The 20,189-nt window shown below is 41.2% G+C and overlaps 1 protein-coding gene across 2 annotated transcripts in view; it reads left to right on the top strand.

Moving 5' to 3' along the window:
- Positions 1-20,189, top strand: part of DOCK11 (dedicator of cytokinesis 11) — a 190,216-nt gene that overhangs the window by 96,776 nt on the left and 73,251 nt on the right. For both annotated transcript variants that reach the window (XM_081221679.1, XM_081221678.1), the window contains exons 23-29: positions 1,029-1,118; positions 7,213-7,331; positions 8,894-8,963; positions 9,045-9,170; positions 10,112-10,183; positions 11,110-11,256; positions 14,826-14,909. In XM_081221679.1, coding sequence (XP_081077805.1) covers positions 1,029-1,118; positions 7,213-7,331; positions 8,894-8,963; positions 9,045-9,170; positions 10,112-10,183; positions 11,110-11,256; positions 14,826-14,909 — 708 coding nt within the window. The remainder of the gene's footprint in view (positions 1-1,028; positions 1,119-7,212; positions 7,332-8,893; positions 8,964-9,044; positions 9,171-10,111; positions 10,184-11,109; positions 11,257-14,825; positions 14,910-20,189) is intronic.

The raw sequence follows: 20,189 nt of genomic DNA, 5'->3' as shown, positions 1-20,189 counted from the left end.
TATTTTGTAGGATGCCCCTCTGTTGGGATTTGTCTGACATTTTTCTCATGGTTAGACTAGAGTTGAACACAGAAATTTGTAGTCAGTGGATCATGGCTGGCCACTACAGTTTGCTCTTAGCCTCGGCATCCATGAAATTAGGATCAAGTACCTGTGAAACGCCTCAAGCACAGTTTGAAAAATCACGGATGGAGAAGGTGAAGTCCACGCTCTTTGGTGTGGCCTACATGGTCCCTCTCAATTCCCCCCACCCACTTCATCATTTTAGAGGAAAAGAAACCGAGGCTCGCTCGGGTTAGATGATTTACCCCAGGTCACACAGGTAATAATTAGAGGAAGCAGGTCAAAATCCGAATTTCATGATTCTGGTTCCTGATACAGTCCATGCCGTCCACAAGTTCAATATCTGTAGATTCCATACAGGACAGCTGGACACTGGCCGGTGCAGGGCCAGGGTACATTGGGCACTGAATGCCTGGGACTTGTTCTGGTGACTCCCTGCTGCTACGTTTTCTTCACCTGTCAATTCAGACCTCTCTTCCTGCTCGTTTCATTAAAATATAGAAGCAGCCCAACTTCAGAGGCTACACTAGCCAAAAAAGAGATTAAACAAATGTGTGACTACTTGGGCATAAATGGTGACCTACCTGGTGTGCTTAGGTACATGCTGAATGTGCCTGGTTTTGCTGCTTTGTGTGATGGTCGAGAGGACTATGGGACTCATTTAGGAACATGCATGTTGGTAGCTGCAGATGCCAGTCTGGCCATTAGAAGACCCAGGGAAACAGGTTTCCAAGATTCCAGGGTGGCGGGGTGTGGTGCGTGGGCGGAGCCTGTGCTTTGCAGGTGGGAGGGAGGGAGACGCAAGAGGGAGGAGATATGGGGATGTATGTATACATACAGCCGATTCACTTTGTTGTACAGCAGAAACTAACACACCATTGTAGAGCAATTATACTCCAATAAAGATGTTAAAAAATAAAAAAAATGAATCAAATTTCATATGGCTGTGTCCATCTGTTTTTCAGGATCTACATGTGCACAAATTCTTCCATCATTGCCAGCTGATTCAGTCAGGCTCGAAAGAAGTTCCAGGGGAGCTCATTAAATATTTAAAGGTAAATGAACAGTAGCTTTCTGTGAAAGGTTTGTTTTTCATGTCGTTCGGTTGCCACATTTTTTGACGTGGGGGAAAATAAATCAAACGAACCCTTTAAAAATACTTTTGGCTGTGTATCCTCGAGAGAACACTTTCTATTATGTGCTTTTCCATCAAGGGGCTGTTTAGAAGCAGACCGCAGAATTGCTACATTAGGAAGAAAATGTTTTAGCCAGAATTCATTGACATATTTTTGAAAATCTCATGAAAATGTTTATTTCAGTTCCATAAATTGATTTTTCCAGGCCTTTTCTCATCTTGCCGATGGCCTGGTAAAGGTGGAGAAAGCTTGGGGAAAAGGGCCAGGAGAAATGGAGTCACTCTTTCTTGGAATGAAATGTGAAATGATTCCTGTGTTCACAGGTGAAAGATTATCAGAAGGGTCAGCTAAAAAAAGAGAACCTAGTTTCTGCATGTTGCATAGGAGGGAGTCATAAGTAACACCATATTTTATCAAATGTATTGAGAATCCAAGACTCCATTTATTCCCTAATGTGGTGGGACAGGGCGCACGCCATGGGACCCAGCTAACAGTGACTTTTCTTTTATCTGCTCCTTCAGTAGATCAGCCATGGCCAGTCTGAGGCATTTTTATTTTAAGTGAAGCCTCTACAGGATTTCCCTTTAAGCATATGTTAATAGTGAATGATATTCTCAGGAAATGAAAAGGTTCATTTCTTTCAGAGAGGTAGTATGACATGAGGTAATACACGTATGGGTTCTGGAATCACAAACTGAATTTGTGTCCCAGGTCTGTCACTTATTAGCTCTGTGATTGACCTTGACCAACTTACTTAACTTCTCCAAGCCTTTGTTTCTTTTTCTCTCACATAAAGATAAAAACCTACTTGTAGTCATGAGAGAAATGCAAATCAAAACTACAGTGAGGTATCACCTCACACCAGTCAGAATGGCCATCATCAAAAACTCTACAAACAATAAATGCTGGAGAGGGTGTGGAGAAAAGGGAACCCTCTTGCACTGTTGGTGGGAATGTAAATTGATACAGCCACTATGGAGAAAACTATGGAGGTTCCTTAAAAAACTAAAAATAGAACTACCACACGACCCAGCAATCCCACTACTGGGCATATGCCCTGAGAAAACCATAATTCAAAAAGAGTCACGGACCACAGTGTTCATTGCAGCTCTATTTACAATAGCCAGGACATGGAAGCAACCTAAGTGTCCATCAACAGATGAATGGATAAAGAAGATGTGGCACATATATACAGTGGAATATTACTCAGCCATAAAAAGAAACGAAATTGTGTTATTTGTAGTGAGGTGGATGGACCTAGAGACTGTCATACAGAGTGAAGTAAGTCAGAAAGAGAAAAACAAATACCGTATGCTAACACATATATATGGGATCAAAAAAAAAAAAGAAAAAATGGTTATGAAGAACCTAGGGGCAAGATGGGAATAAAGATGCAGACCTACTAGAGAATGGACTTGAGGACACGGGGAGGGGGAAGGGTAAGCTGGGACGAAGTGAGAGAGTGGCATGGACATATCTACACTACCAAACGTAAAATAGATAGCTAGTGGGAAGCAGCCACATAGCACAGGGAGATCAGCTCCGTGCTTTGTGACCACCTAGAGGGGTGGGATAGGGAGGGTGGGAGGGAGGGAGATGCAAGAGGGAGGAGATATGGGGATATAGGTATATGTATAGCTGATTCACTTTGTTATACAGCAGAAACTAACACACCATTGTAAAGCAATTATACTCCAATAAAGATGTTAAAAAACAAAACAAAACAAAAAAAACAACCCACTTGTAGGGTGGTTACGAGGCCTCAGTGAGATAAGGCATCTGCTATATAGTATTCATTCATTCCACACTTTTTTCTTGAGTGCATCCTATGGGCCAGGCTTCATTCTAAACATTGGGAGGATAAATGAAAAAAACAAACAATATCCCTGTTTTCAAGGAGCTTACTTTGTTGTCGAGACAGATGGACAATAAACACATAAACAAATGCATACACACACACACACACACATACACATACACATACACATACACATACACATACAGTGGTCCCTCTGTATCCTCGGGGGATTGGTTCCAGGACCCTCTATAGATACCAAAGTCCAAAGATGCTCAAGTCCCTTGCAGTCAGCTCTCCGTATCCACAGATGTGGAACGTGTGGATATGGAGGGCCGACTGTGTATGTCATGTCAGGTGGTAATAAGTGCTATAAAGAGAACCAAAACATAGTGAAGGTGGGTAGGAGTGATAAGGAGTCCCTCTTGTAGATAAAGTGTCAGAGAAGAGCTCTCCAGTAAAGTGATGTTTGACAGAGACCTAAAGGAAAGGAGGGTGCCAGCTATGTGGAATTCTGGGGGAGAGCTGGGAATAGCAAGGGCAAAGGCCCTGAGGTGCTTGCTTGGTGTGCTCATGGAACAGCCGGAGTTCCAGTGTGGCTGGAACACAGAATGATAGGCCCTCACATTGGAAAGTGGCTGGGTTGCTGGTCAGGTCAGGCCTCCTAAGCCATGATGAGGAGTTGGAACTGCACCCTGAATGAGATGGAAAGCCTTGAACAGAGGAGTGACATGATGTGTCTTTGGTTTTAAAGTATCATTCTGCCTACCATACAGAAAATATATTGTTGGAAGGGTAGAATCAGGGAGGTAGCCAATAAATGGTGGCTACGATTCTTAATTATCATTAAGAAGTATAGTAGTCCTCTAACTTCAAATCCTTTTCTTGGGTAATGTCTAGAACTCCTGCTCTACGTATGAATGCATTGTCTGTTGAGATCATTTTCTTTTTCTTCCAGTGGGGAAGCTTCGTAAAAGTTTTAACAGAATTGAGCAGAACACTGTTTTCCTATACTGGTATTCTTAGAATGGAGGAAAAAGAAAGTACTCATATTTGCGTTTTTAAGTGTGTTGAATTTCTGATATTTATGCGACCTATGCTTGCCCTCTAGTGGCAGTGAATGAAATGCCATGTGATTATAGAAAGAGCCAAACTCCTGTATGGAATGTTAGCGCTGAAAGGGATCTTCAGCGATTTTGTTTTACAGATGAGGAAACTGAGGCCCGAGGAGAGTGATTTGCCTGTGGTCATTCTGGTTACTAGCAGAGCTGAGCCAAGCCTGTCTCTTGATGTGTCTCTTGACTCCTAGTCCTGTTTTCTTTCTATCAAGCCTTGCTACCTGTTGTCCTTGTAAATGACAGTGTTTCATCACTTCATTTAACCGTCTACATGTTGAGCTCTTATTATGTGTTCAGTATTTTCCTAGATGCTGTGGGGCTTGCAGAGAAGAATAACTCAGGCTCATTGTCCATAGGGATCTTACAATCAGTCAGAGAGACAGGATCCACTTAAGTCAAATGACAATATAAGTCAGTAGTACAAATGATAGTCCAAAGCAATATGTAGTTAAATGTCAAATGCGTGATACAGGGTATAAATGCTAAGAGTTCACAAAACCGAGGAACCACTGAGACTAGAGGGTTCCCATCTTTATCCCTTTGGTTCCTTATTTTACTCATTTATCCAGTCATCCCTCAAATATTTATTGAGCACCTACTATGGGTCACATATTGTACTGGATGCTGGGACTCTAATGGGAACAGTTTAGACAACATACCTACTCAAGTTGGGGTAGAGAGATTATAAATAAGTCACATTACATAGGCGTGAGTGCTGTGAAGAAAATAGAACAGGTTAATGGGCTCTAGCATGACCAGGAGTGCAGTCAAGATGGACTTGTCAGGGAAGGCCTGTCTAGGAGATGACACCATTTCAAGCTGAAAAGAAGCTGATGTGAGGAAGACAGCCATAGGTGATAAAGCTGTGTAAAAGGATGACAGAATATTGCAGCAGGTGTAAACACTTGCAGTGGGATGTGTGGAAAGAAAAAAAGCAAAGACAACGTAGCTAGAGCACATTGAGCAGCAAAGCAAGAGGCTGGCCTCAGATGAGTGGGGAGTGATAGGCAGGGTACATGTAGGATGGGGAGCCCTTCACGACTTTTTGTTCGTGGTGGTTGGTTTTGTTTGTAACAGAGGGAAATGACATTGTGGAATTTGCCTTTCAAAAAGAACCCTCTGGCTGCTGTGTGGAGAATAAATTCTAGAGGAACAGTACTGGTGCAGGGAGATCACTTCTGCATGGAAGGTCCGTCTCTCTTTTCTACTTGATGTGATCCTACTTACGATCCTTGAACCTTCCTCCTTTCTGAAGCCTCATATGACATTCCCTCCTCACTGACAGACTCGGCTGCTTCTTCCTCTGTATGTTTTGTATATACCGCTGTTGTACTGTTTAGTGTTTGTATCACAGTGATTTCATTCCATGTGTTTTCCCCCCATAGTCTGTGAACTGCTTGATGGTAGGAACCATGTTTTTTTGATGTGCTTGGCAATTGAAAGTTCATTCAGTATGCCTTTGTTGAATGAGTGAATGAATGGCTTCACTGAACTGGGGGTTTGAACTTGACTGGGAAGGGTGACGAGAATTTGGCTACAAAGTGTGAACAAAGGTAGCAGTGCATTGATATATTCAAGGAGCAGTCAAGACACCAGTGTGGCCTCGTGAAGAGTGATGAGTGTTAAGGTTAAGAGTGTAAGCTGGGTCTTCAGTAACTTAGACTTAATACCTGGGTCAGAGTTTCTCAAACTTGGCACTATTGACATTTGGGGCAGGATAAGTCTTTGTTGTAAAGGGCTGTCCTGTTCACTGGAGGGTGTTTAGAAGCATCTCTGGCCTATCCACTAGATGTTGGTAGCACCCCCCCACACAATTGTTGACAGCTCAAAAAGTCTCCGGACATTGGGGTTGTGTTGTGGCACATGGTCTCTGGTTGAGAACCACTGCCCTAGGTCATGGGGAAGCATCAAAAGAATCTTGTTGGTGGCACAAGGTGGCCTGATGTAACCCCTATTTGAGGAGGATTAAGTTTTGGAAATGAGAGACATATTGGGAGTGAGGAGAAAGTGTACATAGACCTACTAGAAAATTATTAGACTATTTTGGTTATAGGTTAGAGTTCTGAAAAAGGGCGATGGCTGTAAGGATAGAAGAGAGAGGGCAAAAGGAAGGAAAAACCTGAAGGATAGACCATGGGTTCCCTGAGCTCAGTTTCTTGCCTTATGCATCCGATTGAAGAGAGGCTGCCCGGAAATCTAAGAGGTCCCTGTTGAAATGATTCAAATACAGATGAGAGAAGCCTGAAAAGGGATGGTGAGAGTAAGGATGGCAACATAGAGCAAGAGTAAGGGAGGCTATGAAAGATAAGTGCTGAGTTCCTTAGTACAGAGACTTGTTTTACCCGTGTCTGTGTTTCCCAGGGCGCTCAATATTGAATTGGTGTAGAAGGTGCTCAGTCAGGTTTCTTTGGTTGGCCAGTTGACTCAATGAGTGAGTGAATGAATGAGTGAATAAATGAATGCGGAGAGAAGGGAAGTAAGAAGGAAGACATTTTACATATTTAGCTGCTTGTATCATTTCTATGTATACATGGACATATCTCTTCTTTTTGATGTCAAGATACTGATCTGTAGAGATAGAGTGTCAGCTATTTGAAGAAATGTATTGTGAGATGTTAGAATGCAGAACTGCCTCAGCTTGTGGATGGTGCTAGTGTAAAGCCAATTATATATAGAAACACACTTTATTGAATCCCACGTAACTTCTCACCTCAAAGTAATGGCCCACTTTCCCTTGTAAAACACACAAACTTGGGGGCTGGTAGGCCCGTCTCCATTACCTCCAAACATGCCTGCCCCTCGCCCCGATTGAGTGTTGGTTTACCAAGAGTCTGTTGTCTTTATTCCAAAACCTGTTTATCCCAGTTATACTTACCTTCAATAGAGCATTTAATATTAAATGAACTCACAGAATCTGAGTGCCAAGATAGAGATGTGGCTAAAGTAACCGACAGGGTCCCCTATCCCCTGAAGCTCGTGTTTAAAGTGAGCTTATATTCTAGTGAATGTAGTTTTCATTACTTAATTTTTTTGTTGTTTCACCTTTGCAAGTTATATCATATTTTGGTTTATTTTCATAACTAATAATGACTTATTTTAGTGTTTACATGCCATGGAGATCCAAGTCATGATACAGTTTCTACCTGTAATTCTTATGCAACTCTTCCGAGTCCTCACAAATATGACCCATGAAGATGATGTGCCTATCAACTGCACCATGTGAGTTTCAGTGTCATAATACCCAGAAGCAACTTTTGTTTCCTTTTGCATTTCTTCATTTGAAATATAAATTTATCTTCCAAACGAGAACCCCAAAGTCAGAAATCTAATATCAGTTTTCTCTAGTTTCATACTTTGCAGACCAGGGGACTTATATCCCCAGGGACAGCTGATACCAGAAACCATAGGATAAACTTCCTCAACCAGAGGTTCTAAGACTGCTTCATGTTAGAAGCTTTGAAAAATGTCTGTTCCCGGACCATACTTCATACCAATTAAACCAGAATCTCCGAAGGTGGAACTCAGCATCAGTAATTTTTTTTTAAGTTTCCCTGATGATTCCCTAATGCAAGGGAGTTTGAGAACCATTGCCCTTGACCAGTCTTGTCCAATAGAACTTTCTCCAATCATGGAAATGTTCTATACCTGTGCTTTCCAATATGGGGGCCATTAGCCACATTTAGCTGTTGAGCACTTGCAATGTGGCTAGTGTAACTGAGGAACGGAAGTTTTAATCGTAGTTAATTTTAATTCATTTAATCGCCACTTGTGACTAGTGGCTCTCACATTGGACAGAGTGGCCCTAGGCCATCAAATTGTACTCGAAAGAATAATGGAGTGTTCTTTTTATATGAAAACAAACAAGGATATATTGTAGAGTAGGATGCAAAATACACCTGAATTTTGAAATTAAAACAGGAGTTTTCCAAAAAATTGTGAGCTCAGTGCTGGCTGTTTCTGGCTTTGCTGCTTCTGCTGTTGCCACTTCTGTTGAGCCTCTCTGGAGCCTCAGGGCTGAAGCTCCACACACCTTCATACTGTTTGCTCTTCTCTGCTGTTGGGCATAGTCTGGTTGCAAATTTAAAAAGCATTATTGTAGTCCAGTGGTTCTCAAAATGTGGTTCCCAGACCAGCAGCATCAGTATCACCTAGGAGCTTATTAAAAATGCTAATCATTGAACTTCACCCCAGACCTAAAAAATCAGAAACTCTGGGAGAGGGGTGAGCATTCTACCCTCCAGGTGTTTCTGAGGCACGCTAAAGTTGGAGAACCACTGCTGGTCTCATAATTTTAAAACTTTCTATGAATCTTAGGTTTACTTCCAATTTTAGTTCATATCATTATACCTGCTCTGTCTCTCCCTTCCCTTTTCCCCCATCTGTTGTCATGCTTAACATTTTTTTTCTATTCTTTTCCTTTTATTCTCACTAGAGGGGATTTCAATATTTACCTTACTGAAGGTTTTTTTTTTTTTTTTACTATATGGTAGTTATGACCATACTTCAAATGTGGTTTAGAAAGGAGATGAAATATCTGGGTTGCCAAAATAAAATATCCTTCTTTTGAACCAGGAAACATATTTTACAAGACCCTGAGCATGTTAGATGCTGAAATCTCTCTTAGACCCAAACTAAGGTGACATTTAATGCAGTCATCTCACCTTTAATTATTTAGGCAGTATTAGGTATTTTTAGGGTTGAGTATGATGGTTTTATCTAACAGTCAAACTATAGTGGTTAATTGTAGCCTGACGTGCTGACTTTTGTGAATGTTGTTTCAGGGTTCTCTTACACATCGTATCAAAGTGCCATGAAGAAGGCTTGGATAATTATTTAAGATCCTTCATAAAGGTCTGTGGAGTAAAGCTTTCTTTCTGAGCAGTTTGTCTTCTGAGAGGATTTTGTCTCACAGCTCGTTTTCTTTGATTGTAGTATAGCTTCCGACCTGAAAAGCCCAGTGCTCCTCAGGCCCAGCTGATACATGAAACTCTGGCTACTACGATGATAGCGGTATTGAAACAGTCTGCAGACTTTTTAGCAATAAACAAACTGCTAAAGGTAAGGGCACAGGACACGGCAGGCAAGAAAAGCAGCCAGAGATATGGTTGCTTGATACCCTCCCATTTCACTTCTAGTCTTTCATCATTTCCTCATGTGACTTTCCTTTTCCTCACCACTTTACCTACACATCCTTTTCCCCCAAGTTCTCCACAGAACCTCCTTCATTCCCTTCACCCTTCCCACCCCATCCTGCCCACAGTCGAATGTGTAATAGAAAGAATTTTGGAGGAGATAGACCTGGGCTAGAATCCTCTATTCACTGCATAATAGTTCTGTGACCCGGAGCCTGTTATTTAGCAGTCCTGAGCCTCCACTTCCTCATTTCTAAAATATAAGCAAAGCATTTAACATGTTGTTTCTGGCACATAGTAGGCACTCAAATGGTGGCTCTTATTATTGTCATGTTTTTACTATTCCTGTTAATAATGGTAGAATTTCAGTTTTTGGTATTTTAGGATGTATCTGCTTGAGGCTTCTCTGTACCCTTCAAATTACACTTACACAAACACCTCTGCTACTTGGGCTGGCCCCAGTGTTGTACCAAGGGCAGGGTTGGGTCCCCCACTGGGTGCAGGCCATAATATGATTCATTGTCTATAGAGAATTTAAAAGCAATACTAAAATAAACTAAAAGTTGGTTTGCTCTTATCACCACATGTAGGCAAATCAAAGCAGTGTCAGTGATAAAATACCCCTCCCCACTGAGTTACACATTCCCACCAAACAGCCTTTGTACATCACCAGCCAGCCCTAAGGTACACTACTACCTTTTTGCCAACACAATTTGAAGGTATCCTGTGGGACTTGGACAATTGTGATCACTTTAAAATGTTACTAAAGTTCAGGGACAAAATCCATAGTGATTCGTCAACCTCTGCTAAGCTTCAAGGATTTGGGTAACTATTAAAGATTGATTTGTATTTATTTGTTTATTTTAGTACTCATGGTTTTTCTTTGAAATTATTGCAAAGTCTATGGCCACATACTTGTTGGAAGAGAATAAAATTAAGGTAAGTAGACTCAAGAATAATATTTAACATAGACAAAGAAGGCTAATCTTATTCACAGGTAGCTGTGACATGCAAATCCTCTTTTATATTTTAAGGGCTCTTAGCCCTTAGCTTTTTCAATTTTGCTTAAAACAAGCAAACAAACAATGGATGTATTGCAAAAATCTGACAGTTCATATGTTTTCAAAGTCTAATCGTCAGAGACTCTTCCACATAGATTGTTTCCTGTGAGGTATTTGCCATGTTAAATGCATTATCTTTGAAGCTTTCCCTTTGTCTTGTGGTTTTAAAATGTCTATGTCAGAGCATTCATTTGGAAGAAGAACAAGTACCAAATAAGAAAGAACCATTCTCTTAGAAAGGTCGAAGGCATGTACAAAGTTAAAAACACTTTATGTAATAATACATGGGTTCCTGGCATGTGCTGTATACATTTAGTCATATTTTTAAACTCTTTCGAAAGTACAAAGAAATTTTCTTAGCTATAGGAATTGAAAGCTAAGATTTGTGAAGTAAAAAATATTCACCTCATACTTATCATTTTTATCAGAATCTTTACAGAGCAGGTTTACTAAAATTGAGATGCATGGATACATGTATACTTTGTGTGTCAGGAAAAACATGGAATGAAAAACAGATGTGTCTGTATCTCAGGAACACGATTGCAAAGTTGGGTCAGAATGACCTACTCTCGTTCATGATTTCAGTCAGTTATGGTATTAGAGGTCCAGATAGTTCCTATAATGATCTAAAGTATACACTGAACTAGCCATGTCATTTTTAGGTTGGGAGAAAAATTAAACTCCAGTTAAAAACACATTTTTATACAGAATGTGTCTGAAAATAAAAACAGCAATTGATTTAGATGCTGTTGTTGATTTAGACGATCTTTTGCAACTCTTTTTTCTATGCCTATTTAATTTAAGCTTCCCAGAGGCCAGAGATTTTCTGAGGCATATCATCATGTCTTACATTCATTGCTTCTTGCAATAATTCCTCACGTGACTATTCGCTATGCAGAGATTCCTGATGAGTCCAGAAACGTCAATTATAGTTTGGCTAGCTTCCTGAAGGTGAGTTAAAGGCAGCCAGAACATGGTAAGGAATTATTCTTCACCAATATGGTCTTTAAAGCCAAAGAAAAAATCTTACCTACTTTCTAGAGACTCAGCTAGGCTGCTGGAGAAACTTTTGACTGAATTAATCCATCAATTCAGTTAAACAGCCATGTTTGATCCCCCACCCCCAATGGTTAATTAATTAAATCAGAGGTCCCACATAGGTGGCTAAACCAGAAGGTACGTCTTGCTGGTTTTACATGGTGTTTCTCAAAAATATTAATTTGAATGCCTTTAGGTGGGGCATGTACTTTCTAGGTTGCCACAAACCCCACCACTCCTTAATATACCCCGACACTCTTTATACATTTAAATAGCTTCTCTGACCCTGTCAGCCTCTGAGTTTGTAACTCTTGAACTAAAGCACAGTCTACACGTTGCTAATATAATCACCATCTACTTGTTGCTAATACATGTAAATGAAAATTGTTGATTTTGGTCACTGAGACTATTTTGAGAGATATCAGAAACTCCTATATTTATGAAAGATAGCACATTTCTTGTTGTTGTATTTTGTTATTCTCCGTATGTAAGGGGCAATGCTGGAATGCGATTGTTCTAGAAAGTGGGTAATAATAATATTTGATTTGTTGCAGAGAAGGGGCATGGATTTGTAATGCACTTAGTTTTTACTTCTCTCCACTCCCCATCTTCTCACAGCCTTTCATCATGTCTCAACCTTATCTTAAGAACCTCATAGTCAATAATCCACCCAAGCAGTTTTAGTATCTCACATACCCTTGTTTTCTTATTAAAAATTCACAACTAGGTTTCAGATCTCCAGAGCATGACTTTCTGATGTAGACCTCTCTTTACCAGAATTAAAACAAAGTTTTAACACTATTACATGAGCCCTTTTGTGTATTAAAAACCAAACATCCACATACCTTCTTAAAGTAAAGGTGAGACTATTTGAAATATAAAATCTCCGTTTCTTCCATGGAGTTTAAACTTAAAATTTGCTATGTAAACGGAATAGAACATAGTCAATTTAATAGCAGTATTTACCTCATTCAAGTCAACAAACATTTGTCTGTCTTCTATGTGAGAATCCAAAGATGTGAGAGGCTATCTCTGTAATTATATTCAAATACATATACAAGATCAAGTGTGATGACTGCTACACTGAAAATACAAACAAAATACAATAGGAAAACAAGAAAGGGAGGGATTAGGACCAGGTAGTTTGAACAGAGACTAGAAGAATAGTTCCCCAAGACAGGGTTGAGGGTGTTTCAGGTAGAGGATTCATGAGCAAAGATGAGATATATGCATTCAAGAATTGTTTGGGGCTTCCCTGGTGGCGCAGTGGTTGAGAGTCCGCCTGCTGATGCAGGGGACACGGGTTCGTGCCCCGGTCCGGGAGGATCCCACCTGCCGTGGAGCGGCTGGGCCCGTGAGCCATGGCCGCTAAGCCTGCGTGTCCGGAGCCTGTGCTTCGCAACAGGAGAGGCCACAACAGTGAGAGGCCCGCGAACCGCCAAAAAAAAAAAAAAAAAAAAAAAAGAATTGTTCGGGGAGGAGCAAGAAAGTCATTGTGCAGAGTTTAGGATGTGTGGAGGTAGAGCTGGAAAGACCATCTGGTGCCAGATGATGAAAGGCCTTGAATGTCAGGCTAAAGGATTTAGATTCTGAGCTATATGCCATGGAGCTATGTATATACCAAAGATTTTGGAAGAGTTGAGGAAAAAGCCAGAGTCAAGGCAACCAGTTAGAAAACCAGTCTTTCCCCCTTGTCTGCCTGGCAGAGTCCATTCCTCTTTTAGGCTCAGCTCTTTCCTAACCTTCCCACACAGGGCTGATCACCCCTTCTGTTGTTTACCCGTCCTTTACATACTTCTATAACTTTTTATTGTGCTGTATTTTAATTATTTGTTTGTTTATTTGTCTTTACCATTAGACAAGACTCAAGACCATATCTTATTCACCTTTGTATTTCTCTCGAATGTAATGCATTGTTTCAAACACAGTAGATCCTCAAAATGTTTTTGGAGGAACAGATAAATATAAGCCTACCTCATTAATCCAGGTGAGAGGTGATGAGGCAGTAGAAGTTGAAAGGAGAGATGAGAAGTGAGATGCACATGGCTGATTAATCAAATATTGAGTTCCTTCTGTTTCACAGGGTTACTGTAGGTACCATGGAGAACATAAGAAAAAGAGATCGTTCCTATTGTCCTCTCTAGGCGAAAACAGGAGAATAATAAGGAAAATACAAGCTAGTATAAAGTGTTTAAAGGGCCCTGGACCAAGGTGGTTAATGAAAATGGGCTTCATCATTGAAGAATGGGCAGGATTATGGAGAAGCAGTGATAGAATTGCTAGCTAGACCTGGCATGAGCAGAGACCCGGAGGTGGGAATGCACAGTGCATCTTGAGTGGGTAATAAGTAGATGAGCTGTATTGGGAGATAAAACTGGAAAAGTAGGTTGGGACAAGATTGTGAGTGCCCTTGAATGCCAAGCTAAGGAGTTTGAAATTATATTAGAGGCAGTAGGGAACTGTTGAAAGCTTTTGGGAAGAAAGGTGACATGATTAGGGCTAGGATTTAGAGATTAATCTTGAAGCAGTTGGATGGAAAGATTAATGGCAGGAAGACAGGTCTGGAGGATAACTGCAGTTGTGCAGTTGCAAGGTAATGAAAGCCTTAACCAGGAGAGTGATAGCAGGAAAATATGAACAACTAGTAGGGTTGTCACAGAAGAAGAATGTTTTGTAGGCCAAGACTTCACAGGACCCAAAGAAAAACTTCACTTTTGGCCTGAAATGTTCACATAGGCAAGCCCCGCTAACCACCCTCCAGTTCACTTTGAGCTTTGAGAGTTAACCAAAATGAGGCAGCATAGCTAATAGATTACATATCAATATATATGCATATATATGTTTATATACATATATGTGTATATATATGTATACATGTATTTGTGTGTATATATATATGTGTATGTATATCTTAGTTTGAAAATTAGACAGTTGAGTCCCAATTCCAATGATAAGTCATTTGCCCTTTATCTCTCTTTTTTTAAAAAATAAATTTATTTATTTTGTTTATTTCTTTCTGGCTGCATTGGGTCTCCATTGCTGCGCTCAGGCTCTCTCTAGTTGCGGTGTGCATGCTTCTCATTGCGGTGGCTTCTCGTTGTGGAGCACGGGCTCTAGGCGTGCAGGCTTCAGTAGTTGTGGCATGCAAGCTCAGTAATTGTGACTTGCGGGCTCTAGAGCGCAGGCTCAGTAGTTGTGGCACACGGGCTTAGTTGCTCCGCAGCATGTGGAATCTTCCCGAACCAGGGATTGAACCCATGTCCCCTGCATTGGCAGGCAGATTCTTAACCACTGTGCCACCAGGGAAGTCCCCCTTTATCTCTTTAAGGTCACCTAAATCTCTGAAAGTTTTTCTATTATCTGTAAAAGTGAGAATGTCATCCCCTTAATGTGGAAAAAATTTTAAAAATTTTGAATTTAAAAAACTTGACAGACCTTTAGAATTATGTAACTAACTGTTCATTTTGATTTGGTTTCTATAGCGCTGTCTGACACTAATGGATAGAGGATTTGTTTTCAATTTGATAAATGACTATATATCTGGATTCAGCCCCAAAGATCCTAAGGTAAGTTATAAGGACATAACTGCAGTGGGTGTCAGACATTAGAGTGTGAGAACAATGGTGACATTTATTCTCCTCTGGAGGATTTGGAACTGCTGTTTTCATTTAGGTGCTTTGACTAGAGTTATACCTCAAAGCAGGGAATAATGGATAGTGTTTTGGGGGTCCCCAATACTACCCCATGTTTGATGGTTCACTAGAATGACTCACAGGATGTACTCATGGCTAAGATTCATTACAGTGACACAAAAAGAATGCTCAGTTGGATCAATAAGGGGAAAAGACATCAAATGGAGTCCTTGGCAATCTACGTGTAGGCTTCCTGAGTGCCCTCCCTCCTCTGAAGGGTCACATAGAGCACATCCTCTCTCCAGCAGTGAAAATTGAGCCACATGTTTGCAACATTTCTCTTTAGGGAAGCCCATTTGAGACTCAGGGCTTAGGGGTTTTGTTGGGGGCTAGTTATGTACTTGAGGCTGGTCAAAATTTCCAGTCTTGGAAAGGACAGGAAAGCAGATGTTCACCATAAATCACATGGTTTGCACAGTGCTGAACAGGCTGGCACAGAAGGCACAGTCTTATCATGTAGGAAATGTTTGTTTCAAGATCTAATTTCCCACACCACAAAACAGAAAATCACAGGCCAATATCTTTGATGAACATAGACGCAAAAATCCTCAACAAAATATTAGCAAACTGAATTCAACAGTACATTAAAAGTATCATACAACATGATCAAGTGGGATTTATTCCAGGGATACAAGGATGGGTCAACATCCACAAATCAGTCAACCCGATTCATCACATGAATAAAATGAAGGATAAAAATCATATGGTCATTTCAATAGATGCAGAAGAAGCATTTGCTAAAATTTGACATCCATTTATGATAAAAAACTCTCGGACTTCCGGGTAAGATGGCGGAAGAGTAAGACGCGGAGATCACCTTCCTCCCCACGGATACACCAGAAATACAGCTACACGTGGAACAACTCCTACAGAACACCTACTGAACGCTGGCAGAAGACCCCAGACCTCCCAAAAGACAAGAAACTCCCCACATACCTGGGTAGGGCAAAGCGGAGAGATTCCCGCACAGAGGATTGGTGCCGAGCGGCACTCACCAGCCCGAGAGGCTTGTCTGCTCGCCCGCCAGGGCAGGCGGCGCTGGAAGCTGAGGCTCGGGCTTCGGTCAGAGCGCAGGGAGAGGACTGGGGCTGGCGGCGAGAACTCAGCCTGAAGGGGGCTAATGTGCCACAGCTAGCTGGCAGGGAGTCCGGGAAAACTCTGGAGCTGCCGAAGAGGCAAGAGACTTTTTCTTCCCTCTTGGTTTCCTGGTGCGCGAGGAGAGGGGATTAAGAGCGCTGCTTAAAGGGGCTCCACAGACGGGCGCGAATCACGACTGAAAGCGCAGAGCCCAGTGACGGGCGTGAGACGCTGGGGCTGCTGCTGCCGCCACCAAGAAGCCTGTGTGCGAGCGCAGGACACTGTCCACGCCGCCCTTCCGGGAGCCTGTGCAGCCCGCCACTGCCGGGGTCCCGGGATCCAGAGACGGTTTCCCTGGGAGGACGCACGGCGCACCTCGGGCTGCTGCAACGCCACGCCGAACTCTGCCGCTGCAGGCTCGCCCCGCACTCCATGCCCCTCCCTCCCGCCCGGCCTGAGTGAGCCAGAGTCCCCGAAGAGGCTGCTCCTTTAACCCTGTCCTGTCTGAGCGAAGAACAGACGCCCTCCGGCGACCTACACGCAGAGGCGGGGCCAAATCCAAAGCTGAGACCCAGGAGCTGTGAGAACAAAGGAGAAAGAGAAACCTCTCCCAGCAGCCTCAGAAGCAGCGGATTAAAGCTCCACAATCAACTTGATGTACCCTGCATCTGTGGAATACATGAATAGACGACAAATCATCGCAAATTGAGGAGCCAGGAGTCAGTGCTGTGCCTCTGAGGTGGGAGAGCCAAGTTCAGGACACTGGTCCACAAGAGACCTCCCAGCTCCACATAATATCAAACGGCAAAAATCTTCCAGAGATCTCCATCTCAACACCAGCACCCAGCTTCACTCAACGACCAGCAAGCTACAGTGCTGGACACCCTATGCCAAACAGCTAGCAAGACAGGAACACAACGCCACCCATTAGCAGAGAGGTGGCCTAAAATCATAAAAAGTCCGCAGACACCCCCAAAACACACCACCAGACGTGGACCTGCCCACCAGAAAGACAAGATCCAGCCTCATCCACCAGAACACAGGCACTAGTCCCCTCCACCAGGAAGCCTACACAACCCACTAAACCAACCTTAGCCACTGGGGACAGACACCAAAAACAACGGGAACTACGAACCTGCAGCCTGCAAAAAGGAGACCCCAAACACAGTAACATAAGCAAAATGAGAAGACAGAAAAACACACAGCAGGAGAAGGAGCAAGATAAAAACCCACCAGACCTAACAAATGAAGAGGTAATAGGCAGTCTACCTGAAAAAGAATTCAGAATAATGATGGTAAAGATGATCCAAGATTCTATTTCCCAGATCCAAAATCTTGGAAATAGAATAGACAAAATGCAAGAAACAGTTAACAAGGACCTAGAAGAACTAAAGATGAATCAAGCATCGATTAAAAACACAATACATGAAATAAAAAATACTCTAGATGGGATCAATAGCAGAATAACTGAGGCAGAAGAACGGATAAGTGAGGTGGAAGATAAAATAGTGGAAATAACTGATGCAGAGCAAAATATAGAAAAAATAATGAAAAGAACAGAGGACAGTCTCAGAGACCTCTGGGACAACATTAAACACACCAACATTCGAATTATAGGGGTTCCAGAAGAAGAAGAGAAAAAGAAAGGGACTGAGAAAATATTTGAAGAGATTATAGTTGAAAACTTCCCTAATATGGGAAAGGAAATAGTTAATCAAGTCCAGGAGGCACAGAGAGTCCCATACAGAATAAATCCAAGGAGAAATACGCCAAGACACATATTAATCAAACTGTCAAAAATTAAACACAAAGAAATCATATTAAAAGCAGCAAGGCAAAAACAACAAATAACACACAAGGGAATCCCCATCAGGATAACAGCTGATCTCTCAGCAGAAACTCTACAAGCCAGAAGGGAGTGGCAGGACATAATTAAAGTGATGAAGGAGAAAAACCTGCAACCAAGATTACTCTACCCAGCAAGGATCTCATTCAGATTTGATGGAGAAATTAAAACGTTTACAGACAAGCAAAAGCTGAGAGAGTTCAGCACCACCAAACCAGCTTTACAACAAATGCTAAAGGAACTTCTCTAGGCAAGAAACACAACGAAGGAAAAGACCTACAATAACGAACCCAAAACAATTAAGAAAATGGGAATAGGAACATACACATCGATAATTACCTTAAATGTAAATGGACTAAATGCTCCCACCAAAAGACACAGATTGGCTGAATGGATACAAAAACAAGACCCATATATATGCTGTCTACAAGAGACCCACTTCAGACCTAGAGACACAAACAGACTGAAAGTAAGGGGATGGAAAAATATATTCCATGCAAATGGAAACCAAAAGAAAGCTGGAGTAGCAATTCTCATATCAGACAAAATAGACTTTAAAATAAAGACTACTAGAAGAGACAAAGAAGGACATTACATAATGATCAAGGGATCGATCCAAGAAGAAGATATAACAATTGTAAATATTTATGCACCCAACATAGGAGCACCTCAATACATAAGGCAAATACTAACAGCCATAAAAGGAGAAATCGACAGTAACACACTCATAGTAGGGGACTTTAACACCCCACTTTCACCAATGGACAGATCATCCAAAATGAAAATAAATAAGGAAACACAAGCTTTAAATGATACATTAAACAAGATGGACTTAATTGATATTTATAGGACATTCCATCCAAAAACAACAGAATACACATTTTTCTCAAGTGCTCATGGAACATTCTCCAGGATAGATCATATCTTGGGTCACAAATCAAGCCTTGGTAAATTTAAGAAAATTGAAATTGTATCAAGTATCTTTTCTGACCACAATGCTATGAGACTAGATATCAATTACAGGAAAAGATGTGTAAAAAATACAAACACATGGAGGCTAAACAATACACTACTTAATAACGAAGTGATCACTGAAGAAATCAAAGAGGAAATTAAAAAATACCTAGAAACAAATGACAATGGAGACACGACGACCCAAAACCTATGGGATGCAGCAAAAGCAGTTCTAAGAGGGAAGTTTATAGCAATACAATCCCACCTTAAGAAACAGGAAACATCTCAAATAAACAACCTAACCTTGCACCTAAAGCAATTAGAGAAAGAAGAACAAAAACACCCCAAAGTTAGCAGAAGGAAAGAAATCATAAAAATCAGATCAGAAATAAATGAAAAAGAAATGAAGGAAACGAGAGCAAAGATCAATAAAACTGAAAGCTGGTTCTTTGAGAAGATAAACAAAATTGATAAACCATTAGCCAGACTCATCAAGAAAAAAAGGGAGAAGACTCAAATCAATAGAATTAGAAATGAAAATGGAGAATTAACAACTGACACTGCAGAAATACAAAAGATCATGAGAGATTACTACAAGCAACTCTATGCCAATAAAATGGACAACCTGGAAGAAATGGACAAATTCTTAGAAATGCACAACCTGCCAAGACTGAATCAGGAAGAAATAGAAAATATGAACAGACCAATCACAAGCACTGAAATTGTAACTGTGATAAAAAATCTTCCAACAAACAAAAGCCCAGGACCAGATGGCTTCACAGGTGAATTCTATCAAGCATTTAGAGAAGAGCTAACACCTATCCTTCTCAAACTCTTCCAAAATATAGCAGAGGGAGGAACACTCCCAAACTCATTCTACGAGACCACCATCACCTTGATACCAAAACCAGACAAGGATGTCACAAAGAAAGAAAACTACAGGCCAATATCACTGATGAACATAGATGCAAAAATCCTCAACAAAATACTAGCAAACAGAATCCAACAGCACATTAAAAGGATCATACACCATGATCAAGTGGGGTTTATTCCAGGAATGCAAGGATTCTTCAATATACGCAAATCAATCAACGTGATACACCATATTAACAAATGGAAGGAGAAAAACCATATGATCATCTCAATAGATGCAGAGAAAGCTTTCGACAAAATTCAACACCCATTTATGAAAAAAACCCTGCAGAAAGTAGGCATAGAGGGAACTTTCCTCAACATAATAAAGGCCATATATGACAAACCCACAGCCAGCATCGTCC

This window comes from Mesoplodon bidens (genome assembly GCF_964165515.1).
Source record: "Mesoplodon bidens genome assembly, chromosome: X".
Lineage (NCBI taxonomy): Eukaryota > Metazoa > Chordata > Mammalia > Artiodactyla > Ziphiidae > Mesoplodon > Mesoplodon bidens.
This window is presented reverse-complemented; position numbering and strand designations above follow the sequence as displayed.